At 45.9% G+C, this 17559-nt stretch overlaps 1 protein-coding gene across 3 annotated transcripts; it reads right to left on the reverse strand.

The window, feature by feature from the left end:
- Positions 1-1855: 1855 nt before the first annotated feature.
- Casp2 (caspase 2, apoptosis-related cysteine peptidase) lies at positions 1856-17491 on the reverse strand. 3 transcript variants are annotated; one of them, XM_013505017.1, is made up of 11 exons: positions 17383-17491; positions 14062-14212; positions 13615-13782; positions 13386-13467; positions 12702-12796; positions 12269-12445; positions 8002-8130; positions 7774-7864; positions 4260-4409; positions 3999-4108; positions 1856-3869 (listed from the first exon to the last, which is right to left on the reverse strand). In XM_013505017.1, exons 2-11 carry the CDS (start codon positions 14191-14193, stop codon positions 3738-3740), a joined length of 1266 nt encoding a protein of 421 aa, XP_013360471.1. In that variant the 5' UTR covers positions 14194-14212; positions 17383-17491; the 3' UTR covers positions 1856-3737. The 3 variants fall into 3 exon arrangements, with proteins under 3 accessions (XP_013360471.1, XP_005405428.1, XP_013360472.1); XM_005405371.2 differs by lacking the exon at positions 17383-17491 and adding an exon at positions 16916-17157; XM_013505018.1 differs by lacking the exons at positions 1856-3869; positions 3999-4108; positions 17383-17491 and adding exons at positions 7629-7689; positions 16916-17165 and having other exon boundaries at positions 4328-4409.
- Between the last annotated feature and the right edge of the window lie 68 nt (positions 17492-17559).

Genomic DNA, 17559 nt, shown 5'->3' on the forward strand with positions numbered 1-17559 from the left:
TATGAGACAGGTAGCCCTTTGAACTCTAATAAATTTAAGCTGGAATTTCTGGGTTATATTGTTTTCCAACTCCAACATCTTCTGGTGTGGCCTCCCTAATTTATGTAGCAATAAATATGAACAGCATACTCTTTAATGGTGTTTTCCGACACCATCCTACCTACTTTCTGAAATTCTAGCAAAGCAACTATAGCTTTGTGGCTGAAGACACCGTGTCGCAGACCTTACTCCTTTACTTTTCTACTCTTTCTTGGGCCTTGCTGTAGAGTTGCAGAACCTTGGGCCTCTCCTTTGCCCTGTCGGTTAGGCCTTTCCTGTAGCGCTCAACAGATCTTTCTCTCCCTTTCAGCTTTGCAAGCAGGAGACCTTTCATACATCATCACATTTAATTCTCACAAGCACCTTTTGTGGCAGAAACAACTTTCAATTTTAGATAAAGGCAACTCAGACTCACTGTTAACTACCTTGGCAAAGGTCTCCAGTATCTTCAGAGGTAGAGGTAACATTCAAAATCAGAGCTACCCAACTTAGAGTCCATGCCTTTATGCTACTTTTTTACATTTCAAAGCTTCTAAGCCTCATTTTCCTCCGAGAAGAATGGGAAAATGATTTCCCTGTGGGACTGCGAGGAAGATGGAATGGAAAGCTCCGCCAAGTAACAACAGGGTAAAACACTTGATTTGTTGCCACTATTATTGTCTGTCCTGTCTTTAAACACCTCCTGCCCCTCCCCTTTATAATACCATTCATTTCATCTCTTCCTGTTTTCCTTTTCCCATCTGAGAAAACAGGATGGGGAAAGGCAGCAGAGGGCAGCCCCTGGCTCACAGGGGGATAATTTTAGAAGAGAATCCCCTGGCAGAGGTAAGTGGGGGAGGGAAGAGAGCTGTGAAATTCAACCTGACACCCTACTCAAGGGTGGGGGTTGCGGGGGAGGACTGACTCCAGCTCAGACACAGTTCCGTATTTCCCAGACATAGCACACCTTCAAAAAGCTTTCCCATCCTGAAAATGGGTACTTATTCCTATGGATTCCCATCATGACCTCTCGTAGATTTTTGTAACCCTTGCAGCTGGTTGCTTTGGTGAATCAACCGGTTTCAGTCCATTTTTCATGTCCCTTTGGCCTCGACATTTTTCTGCACTGACTTCCCCTCCATCTGGTGATGTCCTTCAGCTGCATTCAATGGCCTTTTGCTCTTCCTAGACAGCCACCCCCTCCTCTGTATTCTAAGCACCCTCCCCGGAGTTGCAGGTCTTTCTTACACAAACGCTTCTACAGAATTTCCCATCTCTTGCTAAACCTTTGTAGCTCAACTGAACCTGCGTACTTGCTTCCCCAGGCTCGAAGCCCGGCCCAATTCAAGTTTCCATTGCCTAGAATGGAACTGCTATATCCATACCGCTCTAGAATTATTATTTTTTTGGTACTGGGATTCGAACTCAGGACCTTGCACTTGCCAGGCAGGCACTTGTGCTGCTGAGCTACATTCCCAGGTGTTCCACAATTCTTACCACCTTTGCAACCCTAGAAAACCTTGCATCTCACTGGGACCATGTGAGAAATGGAATCTACTACTCCTTGTATGCCAGCCTTGCTCTTACTCCAATAAGCCAGAACCAGCACTGCTTGCTCATGACTTCCATCTCATCTACCTGTAAGAAATTATAGGGTTGTGACGACTCAGATAAGCCTGTATCTCTACGCTTAAAAGAGATCATGGCAGCAAAATGACAGGAGTTTTCACCTAGAGGTAGGTCTTGTAGGGAGGAATGACGGGGCTGAGGGAATGAAGATATGTGGACTTGAGAAGACTAAGTATCCAGAGAAACACAGCCATTAGGCACACCCCAGTAACAAATACGAACATTTATTTGGCACCTGATAGCTATACAAAAAAATCTTGGCAGTGGAAAGTGGGGAAGTTGTATCACCAACATCCATCCATCCTATACTGGCAGCACTTGACAGCAAGTCTTCCAACCATCTGGCTTGCAGAACAAACACTTATCAAGCACCTTGACTGCTACAGGCCTAGCACTTTGCTAGGCACTCTGAGAGATGTGAAGGAGGCTGTCTCACACGTGACACTTCTTCAAGGAGCTAAAGATACCAGTGGATGAAAACAAAACACTTGGAGAAACGTGAGCGTAAACACTAAACTCTGTATGTCAAAAGGGACATTCTGTCAGAAAGGATTGTAGCTATGGTTGGGTGCTTCTTTCTTTCCCCTTTCACAAACATTTATGCAGGACCAGTAAGTGCCAGGTACCAGGTACACACTGCAAAGAGAGCCAGGTTTCTGCCCTCTTAAAGCCTGTAGCCTAGTAGGGGAGAAAAAATGATCTAGTAAAATAAACATATATGTAATTACAAATCGCGTTAAGTGCAATACAGGAATTAACCAGGATGCAGTGATAGAGAGGAGACCGTCCACAGATAAAATGGCCTGGAAGGGCTCCACAAGACAAAGAATAAGACGCTTCCCCAGCCAACAACAGTGGACATGGAGAGCTCAGAGTGTCAGAGAAATTGAGTCCAGGCCACCGGGGCTGGGACATAAAGAGAAATCAAGTCAGTGAGGTTCGAGGGGAAGGCAAAGCCCGGTTTCATGAACCAGGGGTAAGGACTGTTGTCCACAAGGTGTAGAAGGGAAGCCAAGAGTTCCAAGCAGGACAGTGGCATTGTATTTGTATTTAAAAGCCAAAAGCTATTACATAAAGCACAACTGGTGGGATAAGAAGAGAAATGAAACAGAAGGCCTTTAAAGAAGAGCACGGTTTCACTGAAGCAGAGATAAAGAGGAGCTACGACCACATAAAACCAAGGGGTCTGATTCTGAAGCTGAAGGCTGGGACACGGTAGAACATTACACTCAGAGCGGTAACAAGTGGGAAGTTCTTCTAGAAATCCAGATATAAGGTGAAAAGTAAGGAGAGAGGGACACCTTGCAGGAAGGAGAAAGGTGAGAGGGCGAGGAAGCATGCCCTTCTTTCCCACCTTCAGCCAACTCTCCACAGGGCTCGTTTCTGGGACAGCTCAGGGAGTGACTAAGGAAGCCCTTTAAGACTTCCGGGGCTGGGCACACAGATGTAGCTCTGCTCAGAGGCTGGGTGCTAGGGCCCAAAGGAACTGAGGTGGAAGCGCGAAGGCTGTCCTTCTGTGGGGCTGGCAGTCCTGCAGGAATCACAGGCACTGCTGCTCACGGCAGCAGGGTGTATCTTACTCATGCTTGCTTCTTCAAAGCCAAACAGAAACGTCTACATTACATTGGGACACCTTCCCAACCGTCACTCTGGGAACAAATGGGGTCAGGGAAATGAAAGAGAGAACAGAAAGGAGGTGATCTCCTCCTCAACTAACATAAGTGATGACCAAACTGCTCCCTACAAAAGCCCTGGGGGCGGAAATAACACAAACATTGGGGAACCCCCTGCCCTCTCCCCATGATCATACTGCATTCACAACATCACCTGCCAGGTTCTTTGACTGCACCCGAAACATTCCTGGCAATGAGTCCAGCCAGAGCCGGCCCTAGAGGAGAGTGCTTCACACAGGACGGGCTGGTCTAGAGTCCCATTCACAAACGCGGAGATGATGGCCGCAGGAAACATGCCTGGGAGAGTCCCATATCCCTGAGGGGGCAGAACAGAAACCATGTGTCCTGAATCGAAAGGTTCTATCATTCTCTCGTGATCCAGGCATCTTCAACAGCATGGACAACAGGGAGGCAGCATCACGTCGGAGGGTACCCTGGGAACAGGTAGAGGGGGCGGCAGAGAGTGCTGCAGTACTCCGACATCTCCTTGCATCGGTGGAACTCCGTGCCAGGGGCGTAGCCCTCACGCTCCTTGATAAGGGCATTCACCTGCAAGGCAGAAGAGTTTCCATGATAGCAGACCAGTGGGAAGGACAAAGAGATTATAAAAAATAGCGTAAGGGAAGGAGAAGGGAGAACACTGCGGAGATGCACAGGAGCCAGCCAGAGCTGACCTACCTTAACTAGCATGTCAGCCACATGCATGTCACAAGCCCTCTCGGAGAACACCTGAGCGAGCGCCTCGATGTACCAGGAGCCCCGCTTGGTGTTGCGCATGGCAGCTGTTCCTGCAATCGGAAGCGGGAAGGTCACAGGGAACCCTCACACAGCTGGGCTTCCACCACACTTTGGGCCTTCCCAGTCACGAGAGCCCGGCACCACAAACCCACGTCTAGGGCAATATAGTCTTCTAGATGACTATTTTGGAACTCCAAATACCTTTCAGGCAGGCATAGCCACATATCATGTCGGACTGGGTGGGCAATCTCATCTTCAGCAACTCCTCTTTACCAGCGTCACTCTCTTCGCACCCAGGGGAACCGGCGTGGTTTTTTCCATCTAGCTGGTCAACCCCACGATCAGTCTCATCTGTAGAAAGGCACACAGAAGGGAGAAACACATTACTTCCTCCCACTTCTCATGGGCTTGCCATAAGCACGGCCAAGTTTGCTATAACCTTGACTGCAAAGAGCCACTTGCAGCTGTAGCCTCCAACCTACAGCTGATGAATGAAAGAAAAGAAATCATTATTTTCCTAGCATGCATCCATTACTCAGGGGCGCCTACGAGGCCAGGCACCACGCTCAAGCACATGCGCATATACATGGTTGGAACATTTCCCATTCTGCTTAAAAAACAGCCAAGGCAAACAGTCTTTGTAAACAGAACTAAAACTCATGTAGATCTATGATTCACTTGTTCAGTTAGCAAAACACCTGAAGTATCTGAGTTTTTTTTTTTAATTGGTTTTATTTCAGTACACAATAAAATACTTACATTCAGTTTTATTACGTAAGCAAAAAAGCAGTAAGCCAAAACTGTGGTTGCTACATGGTTGTCAAAACATGTATGCCATATAAAACTTGGAACTGCAAACTAAGTTATCAGCTGAAAAAAGAAAACCATAAAACTAAGCATCATCAGTTTCTAAGGTGGCTGTGCTATTTTTGTTTGTTCTGTTTCGAGACAGGGTCTCATTTTATTGGCCTTGAACACACGGCAATCCTCCAGCCTCAGCCTCCCAAGTGCTGGGATTACAAGCATGTGCCACCACGCCCAGCTGGTTTTGGTATTCTGGAAGCATTTACTACTTACTTATTTCAGAAGACAAGTTATAGCAGGCAGCCAAAACTGGAGAGAAGTCTAAAGGGAGGAACTTAGAACAGCGCTATGCAATTTCAGTGACAGTCTCTCAGCATATCCCGAGCATGTTGCCAGACTACTGACTCAGGCCTTTCCTATCTCAAGACAGATGCTTACTCTGGCTGTTGCTCTTTTACTGTGGAGATAGGCTGTGATGCTGTTGGTAGGAAAGGGAGACAGGGAGGATGCGCAGGTCAACACAGCCAAGGTAAGAGTATTCTCCACCCAGCATTCCAGGGAGCCTAGCAAGGACGGTAATACTTAAGAATTGTGGGGAAAAGGACCAGGATTTGTTGCTTTAGTAAAAATTTACTGAGCAACTGCCATGTGGTATGGTATTATATCTCTAAGCCCTAGGGACACAGTGAAGAAAGTCACTGCCCTTATCAAGGTTGCCCTCCAGTTTAGAAGTCAATTAGCCGGGTCATGGGTGGTACTTGGCTCAGATGTTAAGTACAGCAAATACAGTAGGAAGACTGGTGAACTCAAACCCTCAAAGGAATAATGGGCTACTACTGGTCATCTCACAAACTTGGAAAGGCAGAACAAAAGATTCAGATTACTCTAGAAGAGGGCAATTTCTCCCCTTCAGGTCCAGTACTATATGTATCTCTGAATTCAGAAGAAGATGACCACTAATGTCTTTATTCTGCTGGTAATGACTGTTAAGGGAAATAGGTCAAGCTAAGTAATTCAAGAGGTAAGAAACTTCTCTTGTTTTCATACTGCAGATCTATTACTCAATAAACAGTACTGCTCTTTTACTGTTCAATACATAGTTCTCTCTTTACAACACTCTCATCTGTTTTCTATATTAATTATGATTTCTGGAGCAGATAAATTTCCACCCATTCATTCAATGTATATGGGTGTCACCGTGGGTCAGGAAGTGCTCTGGCTTTGGAAAGACAGCAGAGAATGGAAAACTAAGTTCCTGCTCCTCACATGCTCTTTCCTTAGTGCATCTCCCGGCTAATCCTTCCCTGGTCACCTTGCTGCGGGGCGCGCAGAGGGGGATCATCAAATTATTTCTTACTGAAGCTCTCAACATCACTGTACTATTATCTTTTGAAGGCCAAATCTCAGCTGTGACTAAGTGTTTGTAATTAGCTGGATCTACTTCCTGTGATCAGTGACATTTCACTACATACACAGATGCTCGGCTTTTTAATTAAATCCAAGCACAGGGGTGGGAAGGGACGAGGGGCACAACATACACTTTGAGTCCTTGTGTGCCTGTGAGGCTGCTCTGCTCCTTCTCTGGGGAAACACTATCTCCCCACACTGCTGTAAATCGTATGTCCTGGGTCCAAGTGAAGCCTTCCCCTTTCCAGGGTCTCTTGGAACTAATCTCACTTATAATCATCTACACTTACTGCATCCTCCTTCCTAAGTACAGTTTCCATCTCACTAATTTCCTTGTTTGAGAACAGGTCTCAAGCTACATCATGTACACTTGCTTTGCTTTCCTGAGTAATCTCACAGGCTTCTTAGATAAGCTATATTTTTTTTGCTTTTGTGGTACTACCTACCATGGTCTTGTCATGTTGTGTCACATGCCTTGATTATATCAGTTGAGAAAAATGTTAGCTATCACACAATAGGTTAAAAAAATCATTTGAATGTTTGGAGAAAGTGAACTTGAACCCAAACTATAAGCCCCGTGAGGACACCAATCATATTGTAACAGCCACAGCCGGCTTTCCTTGGGAGTTTGCCATTACTCAGACACCGTGCTAGACAAGCTCTCATATGCACAACTCCCTTTAATCATCCTAACAACCTTATCAAGTCAGTACAGAGACAATCTACATTTCTCATGAAGGGAACCGGGGTGAGGGATGTCAAGTAACCCTCCTAACTTCATATAATTAGTAAGGAGTGCAGTCAGAGTTTGACTCCAAATTTAGAACGCTTAATTACTAGTGTTTTACTCCAGGATGAGAAGCAGCTTGTGTATCTTCTGAGCCTTGTCACACAGGCCTGGCTCTCACAGGGGCAGAACAACTGCAGACCACATGCAAGAAAGAGGAGGGACAGAAGCAGCTCAGCAAGGACTCCAGGGCTGACATGGGTTCTGTACTGCTATCCTGTGAGGTCCATGAACGGAAAAGAAAAGCGGCAAGAGTGGAAGCTACGTGAATGGAGAAGCCTAAAGAGAAAGTGGAAACGGGGAAGAAGGGAGGAGGAAGAACAGGAGAAAAGAGACAGGGAGTGGAACAAACAGGAAAGAGACAAACAGAAAAATCCTTAACCAGAATGAATAACAACAAAAAAGTGCATCTGCGTTGATAAGTACAGCAGAGTCCAAGTACTCAGCAAAAGGCAAAGACACTGACAAGAGAGTCCTGAGAGCAGGGCGTGGCGGTGCACAGAGAGCTGACGAGCCTGAGAGCCGTGGGCTGCCCAAGTCCCAGCACACCCCATGCATCGGGAGACACTTACAGAGCAAGAGAGGCGGTGGCAGCAGGGAACAGAAGGAGGTGCCCAAGGGGTCCGATAGCACCTGAGAGGAGCAAACAGCAAAGTGAGAGCTGGTGGGGGCTGTCCTGGAGCCATCATCCAGCTGCTGGTCTGCCACGGCACTCACCTCCACGGCAGGCCTGGATGAAGAACATCTTTGGCTTGTTCTGTAGGCTCGGGCAGTTGGCATTGTCAAAAAGCCGAAAAATCTCTTGGAGCTGCCAGAAAGAAATAAAGAAGGGAGGCTGAGGTGAGTGAGACCTCAGCAGTCCTATCCGAACAACAGCAGTCATCCGTGGGAAGACAGGCCAGGGAAACGGAGCAGCCGCGTCAGTTTCCACGGCAGGACACGCACCTGCAGTAGTTTGCCATCCACACCGTAGACGCTGCCCTCCACACCGTGCGAGAGGAGCACCACGACGCAGGAGTCTGTGGCCCGGTGTGCCGGTAACTGCGCAAAACTCTGGAGTTTCTCTTGCATTTCCTAGAAGAAAACACCTTTCAGCGTTGACCACTGCACTCAATGCCAGTGTAAGCACTGGTCTCTGGTTTCTGTTTCACAACTGAAACTATGAGAACAGGGATACTTTTGGTACTCAGTGGTACTCCAGTCCACAAACTTAATTCTTTCCACAATTCTGGCTGCAAACCACATCGAATTTCTCCACAAGCACAACACTGAACCTAACCATTGAATTTAATTTGGTTCATGACCACAATTATGGAAAAGAATTAAAAGCGCGTGAACTGAGGCACTGCTATACTTGTGTGGTCAATGACAAGAGAAGTCAGAGAACCTTCCAGAGGCTAAAGAGATCTGCATTCACCAGAAAAACGTGCCTGACTTCAGACAGAATTCTGAGTACGGATTCACAGACTCATCAAAGTAACTTCAGAACAAGATTAAACTAAGTTACTAATGGAAATAACCCAGCTAATCAACTCTGATTCCCTGGTCACCAACCAGTCTTTCTTGGGGAAGAGGGGGAAGAGCTCTGATAGCAGAGAATAGCAGTACTGGGGTGCTAAGTACTCAAGAGACAATGGCATGTATATGAAACGCTTTGCTCAAGGAGAGCACAATGGTGGGCCAGGCCATTCAGGGCAGATTACACACACAGGTTATGGATCAGACCCATCTAGGTTTGAGCCCTGGGCCTATAAACTGGAAAAAGGAGTTCAGCCCTTCAAGGTCTCAATTTCCACTTAGTAAGAAAATAATTACATGTAAATTTTCCCTTACTTTTTGAAGATTGAGATTTTGCACTGAAATTACTTAACCACTGCATCTCAGACGTCCTACAAAGAACTGTCATTATAATATGCATGTCTAATATAGTAACCATAATGTGTTTTCATTTTTTCCAAAGAAAACTATTAATGACCAACGTTGCAGCCCAACTTAATTTCACTTCTCCTGTACTACGTTAGCGCTCACAATACCACCACCTTAAGAATTCGGTTCATCCAACAGAGGCCAACGAAGGTGAACATGGCACCTAGGCAGAACAGCACACATACACTTAAGATTTACCCTCTCCCAGTAAAAAGCATACCTGTACTCACACTGTTTTCAGAAGCTGGTCCCTAAAGCAACCACAGCTGCACCACTTAGGAACTTACGAGAAATATGAACTCTTGGGCTACAAAACCTATTTTTAACCAATTTTCCAACTGATTCCAGTATTTTAAAGTTACTCTGCAGATAACTGACATATAAGCACATGAAAGATGTGCAAGACTACAATTTAACTAGAAATAGAGAAATGGATTTCTTTTGCAAATGTATGTATACTTCCTGAGTAAACCAAAGCCAACTGTAATAGAAATCTTAAAAGTAATAAAGAGTAGCCAAAATTCATCTGTTCATAGAACATACAATTTGAAGAGACTCATAACTATCCATGTTTCTCAGGACTCAAAATATTTTAAATTTGAACAATTTTATCAGTAAGCGTTTGCAGTATATGATTACACTTATCCTGTGGCCTTGGTACACATAGGTAAAGTTAAACTTTGCCCAAATATAGTAAGAATTACAGATATACTTAGGAATCTACCCTTGAGTACTCAAACTCAGTGGGATTATTAGTTCAGTCAACAGAAGGCAACAAAGTCCAAAAGCAGTGCTGCTATCAGTGTTACCAACAGAAGAGGAGGATCCAGGATTACACATTTTTTTTTTTTTTTGAGACAGGGTCATGCTACATAGTCCAGGCTGCACCGATCACCCTGCCTCAGCCTCCTGAGTGCTGGGATTACAGGTGTGCGCCACCATGCATGGCCCACTACTTCTTATATCCAAATGAGATTGATCTCTCAAGTCCAACATGCTTGAGAAGGAAAAAAGCACATCTTAGATTTATTTGGTTCTGGAAGACAGCACTCTGTGCAGAGCTCAGTGTACCGAGTTACAGCACTCACAGCAACTGCCTGGTTTACGGCACACACAGCTCTTGCTTACGTACTGTTTTCCCCACCTGGGAAGCCTTTGCCACTCTGCTCTACTTCAGCAGCAACTGTAAGTCTCACAGCTCCATTTACCCTGCTGACCACAGTGACCCAGGCAGTGCTTCCTCTGAGCTCTTACGGAAGCCTCTGTCTCTCATCTCACCTGGTCCTTGGGAATATAAGGAGTCACGTTTCCCTTCTGCTGACATTCAACACTCCCTCATCAATATGTGATCCCTAGAAGCCAAGGCCCACTTTTTAAAAGTTTCTGATAGCTAACATAGTTCCCATACAAGATGCTCAAAATTTCAATTTATTGCAACTGTAATTACAGAAAAATGTAAGAAGAGACTAGAAATTAATATGACCTTAAATGTGCAGTTATTTGGTTTACCATAAATGGAAAGAGCATTGATGAACTGAGCTCATGGATTCATCAAATCTACAGAATGGCTCACAAAACAGGAGTCTATACACAGCTGACTTGGTGACTCAGTATGGTATCTTTAATTATCAGGCATGCCTTTATCAACTGCACATAATTCTGAATATCATGATATAATAGATCTCTTATAAAGGGAGGGAATGGCTAGATCAAAATCTCTAGGAAGACACGCATAGCATACGTTTTGTTAAGCGATCTTCTAACACATTCCTTTTTTCTGTAGCTGTTATGGCTTATATTTCCCCTAAGCTCTCATGCGCTCACAGGTGGGGCTTTTTCAGAGGTGGGTGGATCTAGAGTGTGATACAGGGATTAAGGGTGTATGATTACTAAATTAGCCCACTGACTGGTTTGGCATAGTTCTAGGTGTGAGTGCTACCTGCCCTAAGCCGAGTAGCCCAGACAGAATATAAAATGGCACAGAGAGAAGCTGCGATGGTGGCTTGTTGCCTGTTTTTGCCGACTGCTCTCTGCCGTAGACTATTTCTCCTCTACAGTGGCCCTCTGCCATGCCACCCTGCCTCAGAGCCAGGCAACTCTGGAGTGAAACTTCTCCAAATTGTGAGCTGAAGTACTGTAAAGCTTTCTTCCTTTCACTTTGGGTGTTGGGTATTTTGCTGCAGCAAGGAGGAAAGTAACTAAGGTATATAGCAATTGTAGGGGATAAGCTACTTCTGTTCCACTCACACCCAGCAGATGCCTCAGGAAAGTGCATAACCCACTTCATTACTTGATAACCAGAGATACTGTTCTGGCCATGGCTTTAAAGCAAGGGTGGGTTTACTACATTGCTATGGGAAGCTGGCGAAAATGGTATGTAAAAGATAACAACCAGGCACCTTATGATGAACCTGGCTGTACCCAATGCGAGGCAAACATGCAGTTCTCATAAAAGTGGGAGAGCTGAGAAAACAATGAAAATCATACAGCACACGCTGAACACAAAATCAAGATCCTCTATCTCAACAGGTCCACGTGAATCTTCTAGAAATTTTAATTTCACCACTGACAACGCCAAACACAAGAAATGATTAGTGTTACAGAATCAAGCGTTAATAAATTTACATACAGACTAAGAATATTAAATATAACAAAGTCAACAGTGTAGCTCAGTAATTCAGGTTAACAAGGACTAAATAACCCATAATGAAAGTGTTTAATACTTGTAAGAATCTAGTCCAGAGGCAATCTATCCTAAGGTAGGACTTATGGGCCATACAACTGGTAAGAAGAAGGGATTTCCCCATGTCAACCCATTAGATGGTCACTCAGTAGTATTTATAAACTTCTATTTGAAGGAATCTTCTCTGCCAAGTTAATCACCGAAACAATAATTGGGCTCTAAGTAGCAACAGCAACCAGGAAATAAATATCCTGTGCAGTCCTGGTTTATAAATATCTTCTGTGAGTCGGTTAGCATGAATGTTACCGTTTCATCACTTCCTGAGGGATCGGGAATCAAGTTTCTCAACAAGCAAAAGCCAGAACTTAACCCTGGATTATTATTACTCCCTGAAAGCACAGCTACCACCAGATGTCAAACATTTTAACAGCTAGCTGGCCCTAATTCCTTTTCACTAGATCGCACAAGGTGAGAAGCACAATAGAGAACATAAGGCCAGTAACTTGTAAGACACTTGGAAAGCAAAGGAGCAGCGGCTGCATCTGGCCTCAGAGTGTAGCCCCACCCGCTGGTTTACACGGCAGTCTTTCCAGCCCGAGGTACCTGTGCAGTCTGGTCGTGCAGGACATGGACATCATAGCCCAAAAGCTTGAAGAGGGCGACAAGGGTGCTATAGTCCACCTCCCCTCCAGAGCGCAATTCCAGGTCTTTCTCTCCGGTGAAGTGGACATTGCTCAGCACCAGTGCCAGGCCTCGAGGCCGGGACTGCAACCTGTAGGCCTGGGGAAGGGAGGCCCGTTAGAGCTTCTTGATAAAGCAAACCGTGATGACCCTGCTGGACGAGCCACTTCCAAAAGAACAAACACACCATACTGTGATCTTCTTAACCTCATCAGGTGAAAACAGAGAAATGCTCACAGATCTCACAATCAGCAAGGACTGTCTGACAAGGTGGGAAGTAAGCATAGACGAACTAGGTTGAGATGTCCCACAATATGTATCTCTTTGCCCAATTCTTGCTATGATGCAAACTCACCTGCTGGTGGTGTGTCTGATAAAACTCAGGGGTACAAGGCTTCACCTGGAGGCAGGGAGGGCCATCGCCATTATCGAGGGAGTGTTCCACCACATCTGCAGTAAGAGAAAGCCAGAACACTGGTAGACAACTCAAGCACCCACTCCGGCACGTCACTGTAACTCTAGGGCACCCTCTGAATTGGTCTTGATAAATCTGTGCCCCCACTTACTTTCTGATCTGTAAGCTTCACCAAGAGACCCTGCTAGATTTAGCCTACACTGGGTCCTTTGCACTTGGCTTGTGTGTTGTAGGTGCTCAACTCACTGAATGACCGAAAGGAAGGGCTATCTGGATAAAATCCTGATTCTTATCAGTAGGTTACCAGTCAGCAGGCTGATGGCCCTCAATGTAGCCTTTTCTCATTCAGCTTTCAAGGCACGATGGCTGATCATGTGTAGGAGTTTCCTACCATTTTAAGTAGGACCAATTACCCTGAAGAATGTTACCTGTAACGGGAGGGAAAAGGGCCCAACTAATGCCTTACATAAATTCCTTATTTAAACTCTCCTCCTAGGCCCTAATGAGTACACTAAGAAACCATGCCCAACATGAACTATGTTTCCTATAAGGGAGAAGCCAGATACCAGTCAAAACTAGAGACATCAATCTGTGAGGTCCCTTTCTTTTCCCATCAATTCTCACCTGACGACAGGCGGAGCTGCTTGTGAGGAGAACAGGACTCACACACTGGGAAAGGGAGACTCATGTCATAGTCACAGCTCAACTGTAAGAAATCAGGACACATCGTGACACACCTTAAGGAGATGGTCCAGTCCAAATAAAAACCTCCTCCTTACCCTGCCCCACGGAAGTTCTTACCAGCCAGATTAATCTTTCCCAGGACCCTACATGTCTACCTGTGGGTTCGTACCTGTGGGAGTACATGCTGAAGACCAGAGAGAGTTGTGAGCAACAAATCTTCTAGGTGACCCTGCTTGGTCTCTCTTAGCGCTGCACAAAAAGCATCAAAAGCCTCAGGGCCCCTCTTGGGCAACAAGTTGAGGAGTTCCACATTCTGGCTGAAACTACCCACTTTGGCCTAAGACAGAGGAACAAAACATGGCATCACATTTACTTAATCTAGTTCTACTCCTATTTTTCCATATGAGCTTCCTTCCTAATAGGGTCCTCACTCATTTTAAGTGAAGAATTCCTTTGAAAAGCAAAGTATATAAAGCTCCCGTTAATCTTGAAATATGTATATTTCCTGTCAAATTCCTGAGGCGTTTCCCCAGTAAGACATAACACCCTTTCACACTCTATCATCTGCTGTTCCAATTTATCTTCTGGCCTCACCCTTTCTTTTGCCTCCACATACCTGGATGAGCTCTCTCATTTCCAAAGTAATGATGTCCTTCTCCAGGAGATGTTCTAACAGCTCGCTCAGCAACAGCTGCTTGGCCAGCACCACTCGGTTCCTTTTTAGAGTTTCCTGGTGGTCAGGATGCATGCCACACGCTCCCACTATCCTATAGTAAGAGGGGAAATGAAAAGGCTGTCAAGTAAGGGTCAGCAGAAGAGGTGTGGATAAGAACAAAACAATTAGGGTTTACAACAACCAAGATCAAGCCTATTTTATTTTAATTTATTTTTTATTTTATTTTATTATTTTTTTGGTCTTTTTGAGACAGGGTCTCGCTATGGAGTTCAGACTGGGCTTGAGCTCACTTTGTAGCCCAGGCTGGTCTCCAACTCGCAAGGATCCTCCTGCCTCAGCCTCCCAAGTGCTGGGATTACAGGAGTGCGCCACCATGCCTGGCAAGCCTATTTTATTGAGTCTGGTTAAATTCAAAGATGTACTAAGCAGTAACATGATCTTAAGGAAACAATGTGCAATTCTTTGTGGAGTATATTTAACTGGGACCATCTGAGATGAATGGTCAGACTAAATGAGGGAAGTATCTATCGCAATCAAAATAACATACAGACACCCAGTCAAGGAGCATTCCTCTGACAGACCAATTTTAAGAGAATAATTCCACAATGTGTTTTAAATTAGTCATCTAAAACTAATTTAAGTTTACAATGTTCTTAGATGAGGAATGAACAATGGCCAGGTTAAACAGGTATACTCTCTCTCCACATTACTTCGGCGAACTGTTTTCTCAAACTTAAATTTCTATCACAAAATGACACTAGAAACCAGAATCCTCTAAGATGTGGGTAAGTAGAAAGTATGACAGAAAAGTCATAAAAATACCAATGATGGACACAATCAACACAACTTGAAAAAAAACACAATTTGGAATCACCGTGCAAATTATTTTGGTAATTTGCTTGACTAGGGCTATTGTCAGTTTTAAGATTTCTTTAAACTACTGGCTTAGAAAAAGATTAGCTTGTATTTATGAACTAAAAGAGGCTCATTTTCACTATGCACCATCTAGGTGCCTAATTTATATAAATCAAGAGCTCTCCAGCTTTAGCGTTCAAACGTATGGCGTTAAGGTCCCGATGGCAGTGAAAAAGGAAAGTTACACTATTTTAATCCTCTTTTCCCATCTCAGCTTCCTTCCTAGTAGTGGCCTCACTCATTTTAAATTAAGAATTTCTTTTAAAAGAAAAGTATGAAATATGTATCTTTCCTGTCAAATTCTCAAGGCATTTCCTCAGCCAGATAGAAACATCCTTTCCGCACTCTATCACCTGCTGTTTCACTTTCTAGCTTAAAACCTATTTAAAAATGCAACTTGATTTTAAAGACGATAAAATGTGGAAGGAAATCAGTGAAATACCACGCATCCAGAATGGATGTACTCTGCATAAAGATGTTCTTGGCCTAGAGGTTTATAGTTAGATGAAAAGGAAGGGGAAACTCAGATGCCCAAGACAGCGAATGGGATCCTAAGGCAGAAGAGGTACTGAGAATATACCTGCTTCTCCAAACCTTCACTAAAACCTACTGCAACAACAGAATCTACACAAATCAAACACCTCGTTTAAGAATTACCTTAAAACACACCAGAACAGTAACAATGCAGACATACATAAATTCTGCAAAAACAAAAGCTAAGAATGTTGTTGGTTGCTGGCTATTTCCTTAGGAGATGCAACGAAAAATGGAGCAGATGTCTTTGTTTAGTAAACATTTACTCCCTAAAGCTTTCTCTTCCATTAGCCTTCACATTATCCTTCATCCTGTCCAGGCCCTCTCTCTGCCTACTACACTGCTGTTTCCTTTAGAGGACTTTGGACCTTCCTCAAATGCTGCTAGGGCATTAAAACTCTCCCACAAAGCATCTTTTTCTAAGCAATCTCGTCCACACCCGTAACTCACTGACTCCTAGTTCTGAACGCTCTCCAAAATTCCAGCCTTGAATTTTCATCCAACAACTCGTGACTTTTCACCTGAAGCATCAGTGCTCTCTGTGCACCTGCTCCTTCCTCCACGTCGTCAGTACCACTGGGTGAGTCCTAACTGTGCACTTTCCGAAAGTTTGCAATCACTGCTAATTTCAGCACGCCCTTGGAAGTGGTGACGGGCGGAGAAAAGGGTGACCAAGGGGGTTCTAAAGATTCTGTGTCCTTCTGAAGGATTCTTCTTCAAAGTCCTAAGTTAATCTCCTGGGTCTGGAACACCGCTTATTAAAATAAGTCCTCCTTGGTGTGTGTGCCTCGAAAGGGGACCAAGAGGACCTGGGGCCCACTCGGAACTATAGGAAGCTACTAGTCCTTTGAAAGTACTCAACTTCCACAGCCTGTGCTGAACCCTCTGAATAAATACTGTCATTATACGCAGGTCACGATACAGGCAACCCGAATCAAACGCACACCAGGCCGAACACTAAGTCTGCAGGTCTCATCGGTTTTTAAGGGGTCAGACTCCAGTCTCTAAGGAAAGCACAGGTCAGGATGGAGAGTCTCCAGGAGAAGCTGCGATCGAGCAGGACCGGACAGAGCTACTCTGAGGCAGAGCCCCGTGGGAGAGACAAAGGGAGGCTGGCACTCTCGTTCCCGGGGCAGAAGGCCGAGAGCCCAGCCCGTACACCCGTGCGCGAAGCGAGGCTCCGGGGGCGCCCCGGGGGCTGCAGGATCGCACGCCCTTGGCAGGGAGCGCGGACGCGGCCCCTTCCAAAGGCTCCGCGGAGGGGACTGCAGGGTTGCATGCCTGGGACGGCGTCCCTTTTTCCTGGGCCTCACTGTGCGCCCCCCTGGGGGCCTCCCCCACTCACCTGCGCCTCCGGTCGGCAGCCATTAGCCCCTTTTGTTGCACGGCGGGCCGGGACGCCGCGCTCGGCGCCGCCATTCCCCGCCTTTCCCGGGCTGTGCGCGGACCGCCCACAACACAAACAAACCCGCAGCCCCGCCACCCGGCTTCCTCCGCATCCCACACCCCCACCCCCGCCTCCGGCGCACCCCGCGCCTGCGCACTACTACTCCTAGTGCCTCCCCGACACCAGGCAGGTGTCGCCCCCGTCGCCGTCGGTGTGTGCGCAAGCGCAGAGATGTCGCCGGGGCAGTGCTGTCCAATGGGGAGAGAGCAGACGCCGGAGAAACGGAAGTGGAAGAGGCGGGGAAAGAATAAGACCCCGCCTACATAAGAATCTCATTGGCTGAGGATTCCCGCGGAAAACCGCGGCCCCTCCCCGGGCCCCTCCCGCCCCTCCTGCCCCGCCTATTGCAGTTACTTCAAGGAGACCTTTGGGGCTGGACTTCTCACTGTTTCAGAGTTGGTCGGCTGGGGCCAGAGGGAGCTTCTTGTACTAGAGGGCGCTCTTCTGGGAGGCTGGCGGTGTTCCTGGTCATCCCACCCTGCTTCAGCAGTGGTCTCAAGACAAGATTGTGGTGGGTGGCCTGGCTTCTCGTTTGTTACCGT

The sequence above is a fragment of the Chinchilla lanigera genome, unplaced genomic scaffold (assembly GCF_000276665.1).
Source record: "Chinchilla lanigera isolate Chin_1 unplaced genomic scaffold, ChiLan1.0 scaffold00093, whole genome shotgun sequence".
Taxonomy (NCBI): domain Eukaryota; kingdom Metazoa; phylum Chordata; class Mammalia; order Rodentia; family Chinchillidae; genus Chinchilla; species Chinchilla lanigera.

Excerpts from the sequence above, each read along its gene's own strand:
- Casp2 (XM_005405371.2), bottom strand. The coding sequence starts at position 16,989 with ATGGCGGCGCCGAGCGCGGCGTCCCGGCCCGCCGTGCAACAAAAGGGG. Across the intron at positions 13,468-13,614 it reads TTCAGCATGTACTCCCACAG|TTGAGCTGTGACTATGACAT; the intron begins GTACGAACCCAC and ends GATTTCTTACAG. Across the intron at positions 12,797-13,385 it reads GCAGCTCCGCCTGTCGTCAG|ATGTGGTGGAACACTCCCTC; the intron begins GTGAGAATTGAT and ends CTCTTACTGCAG.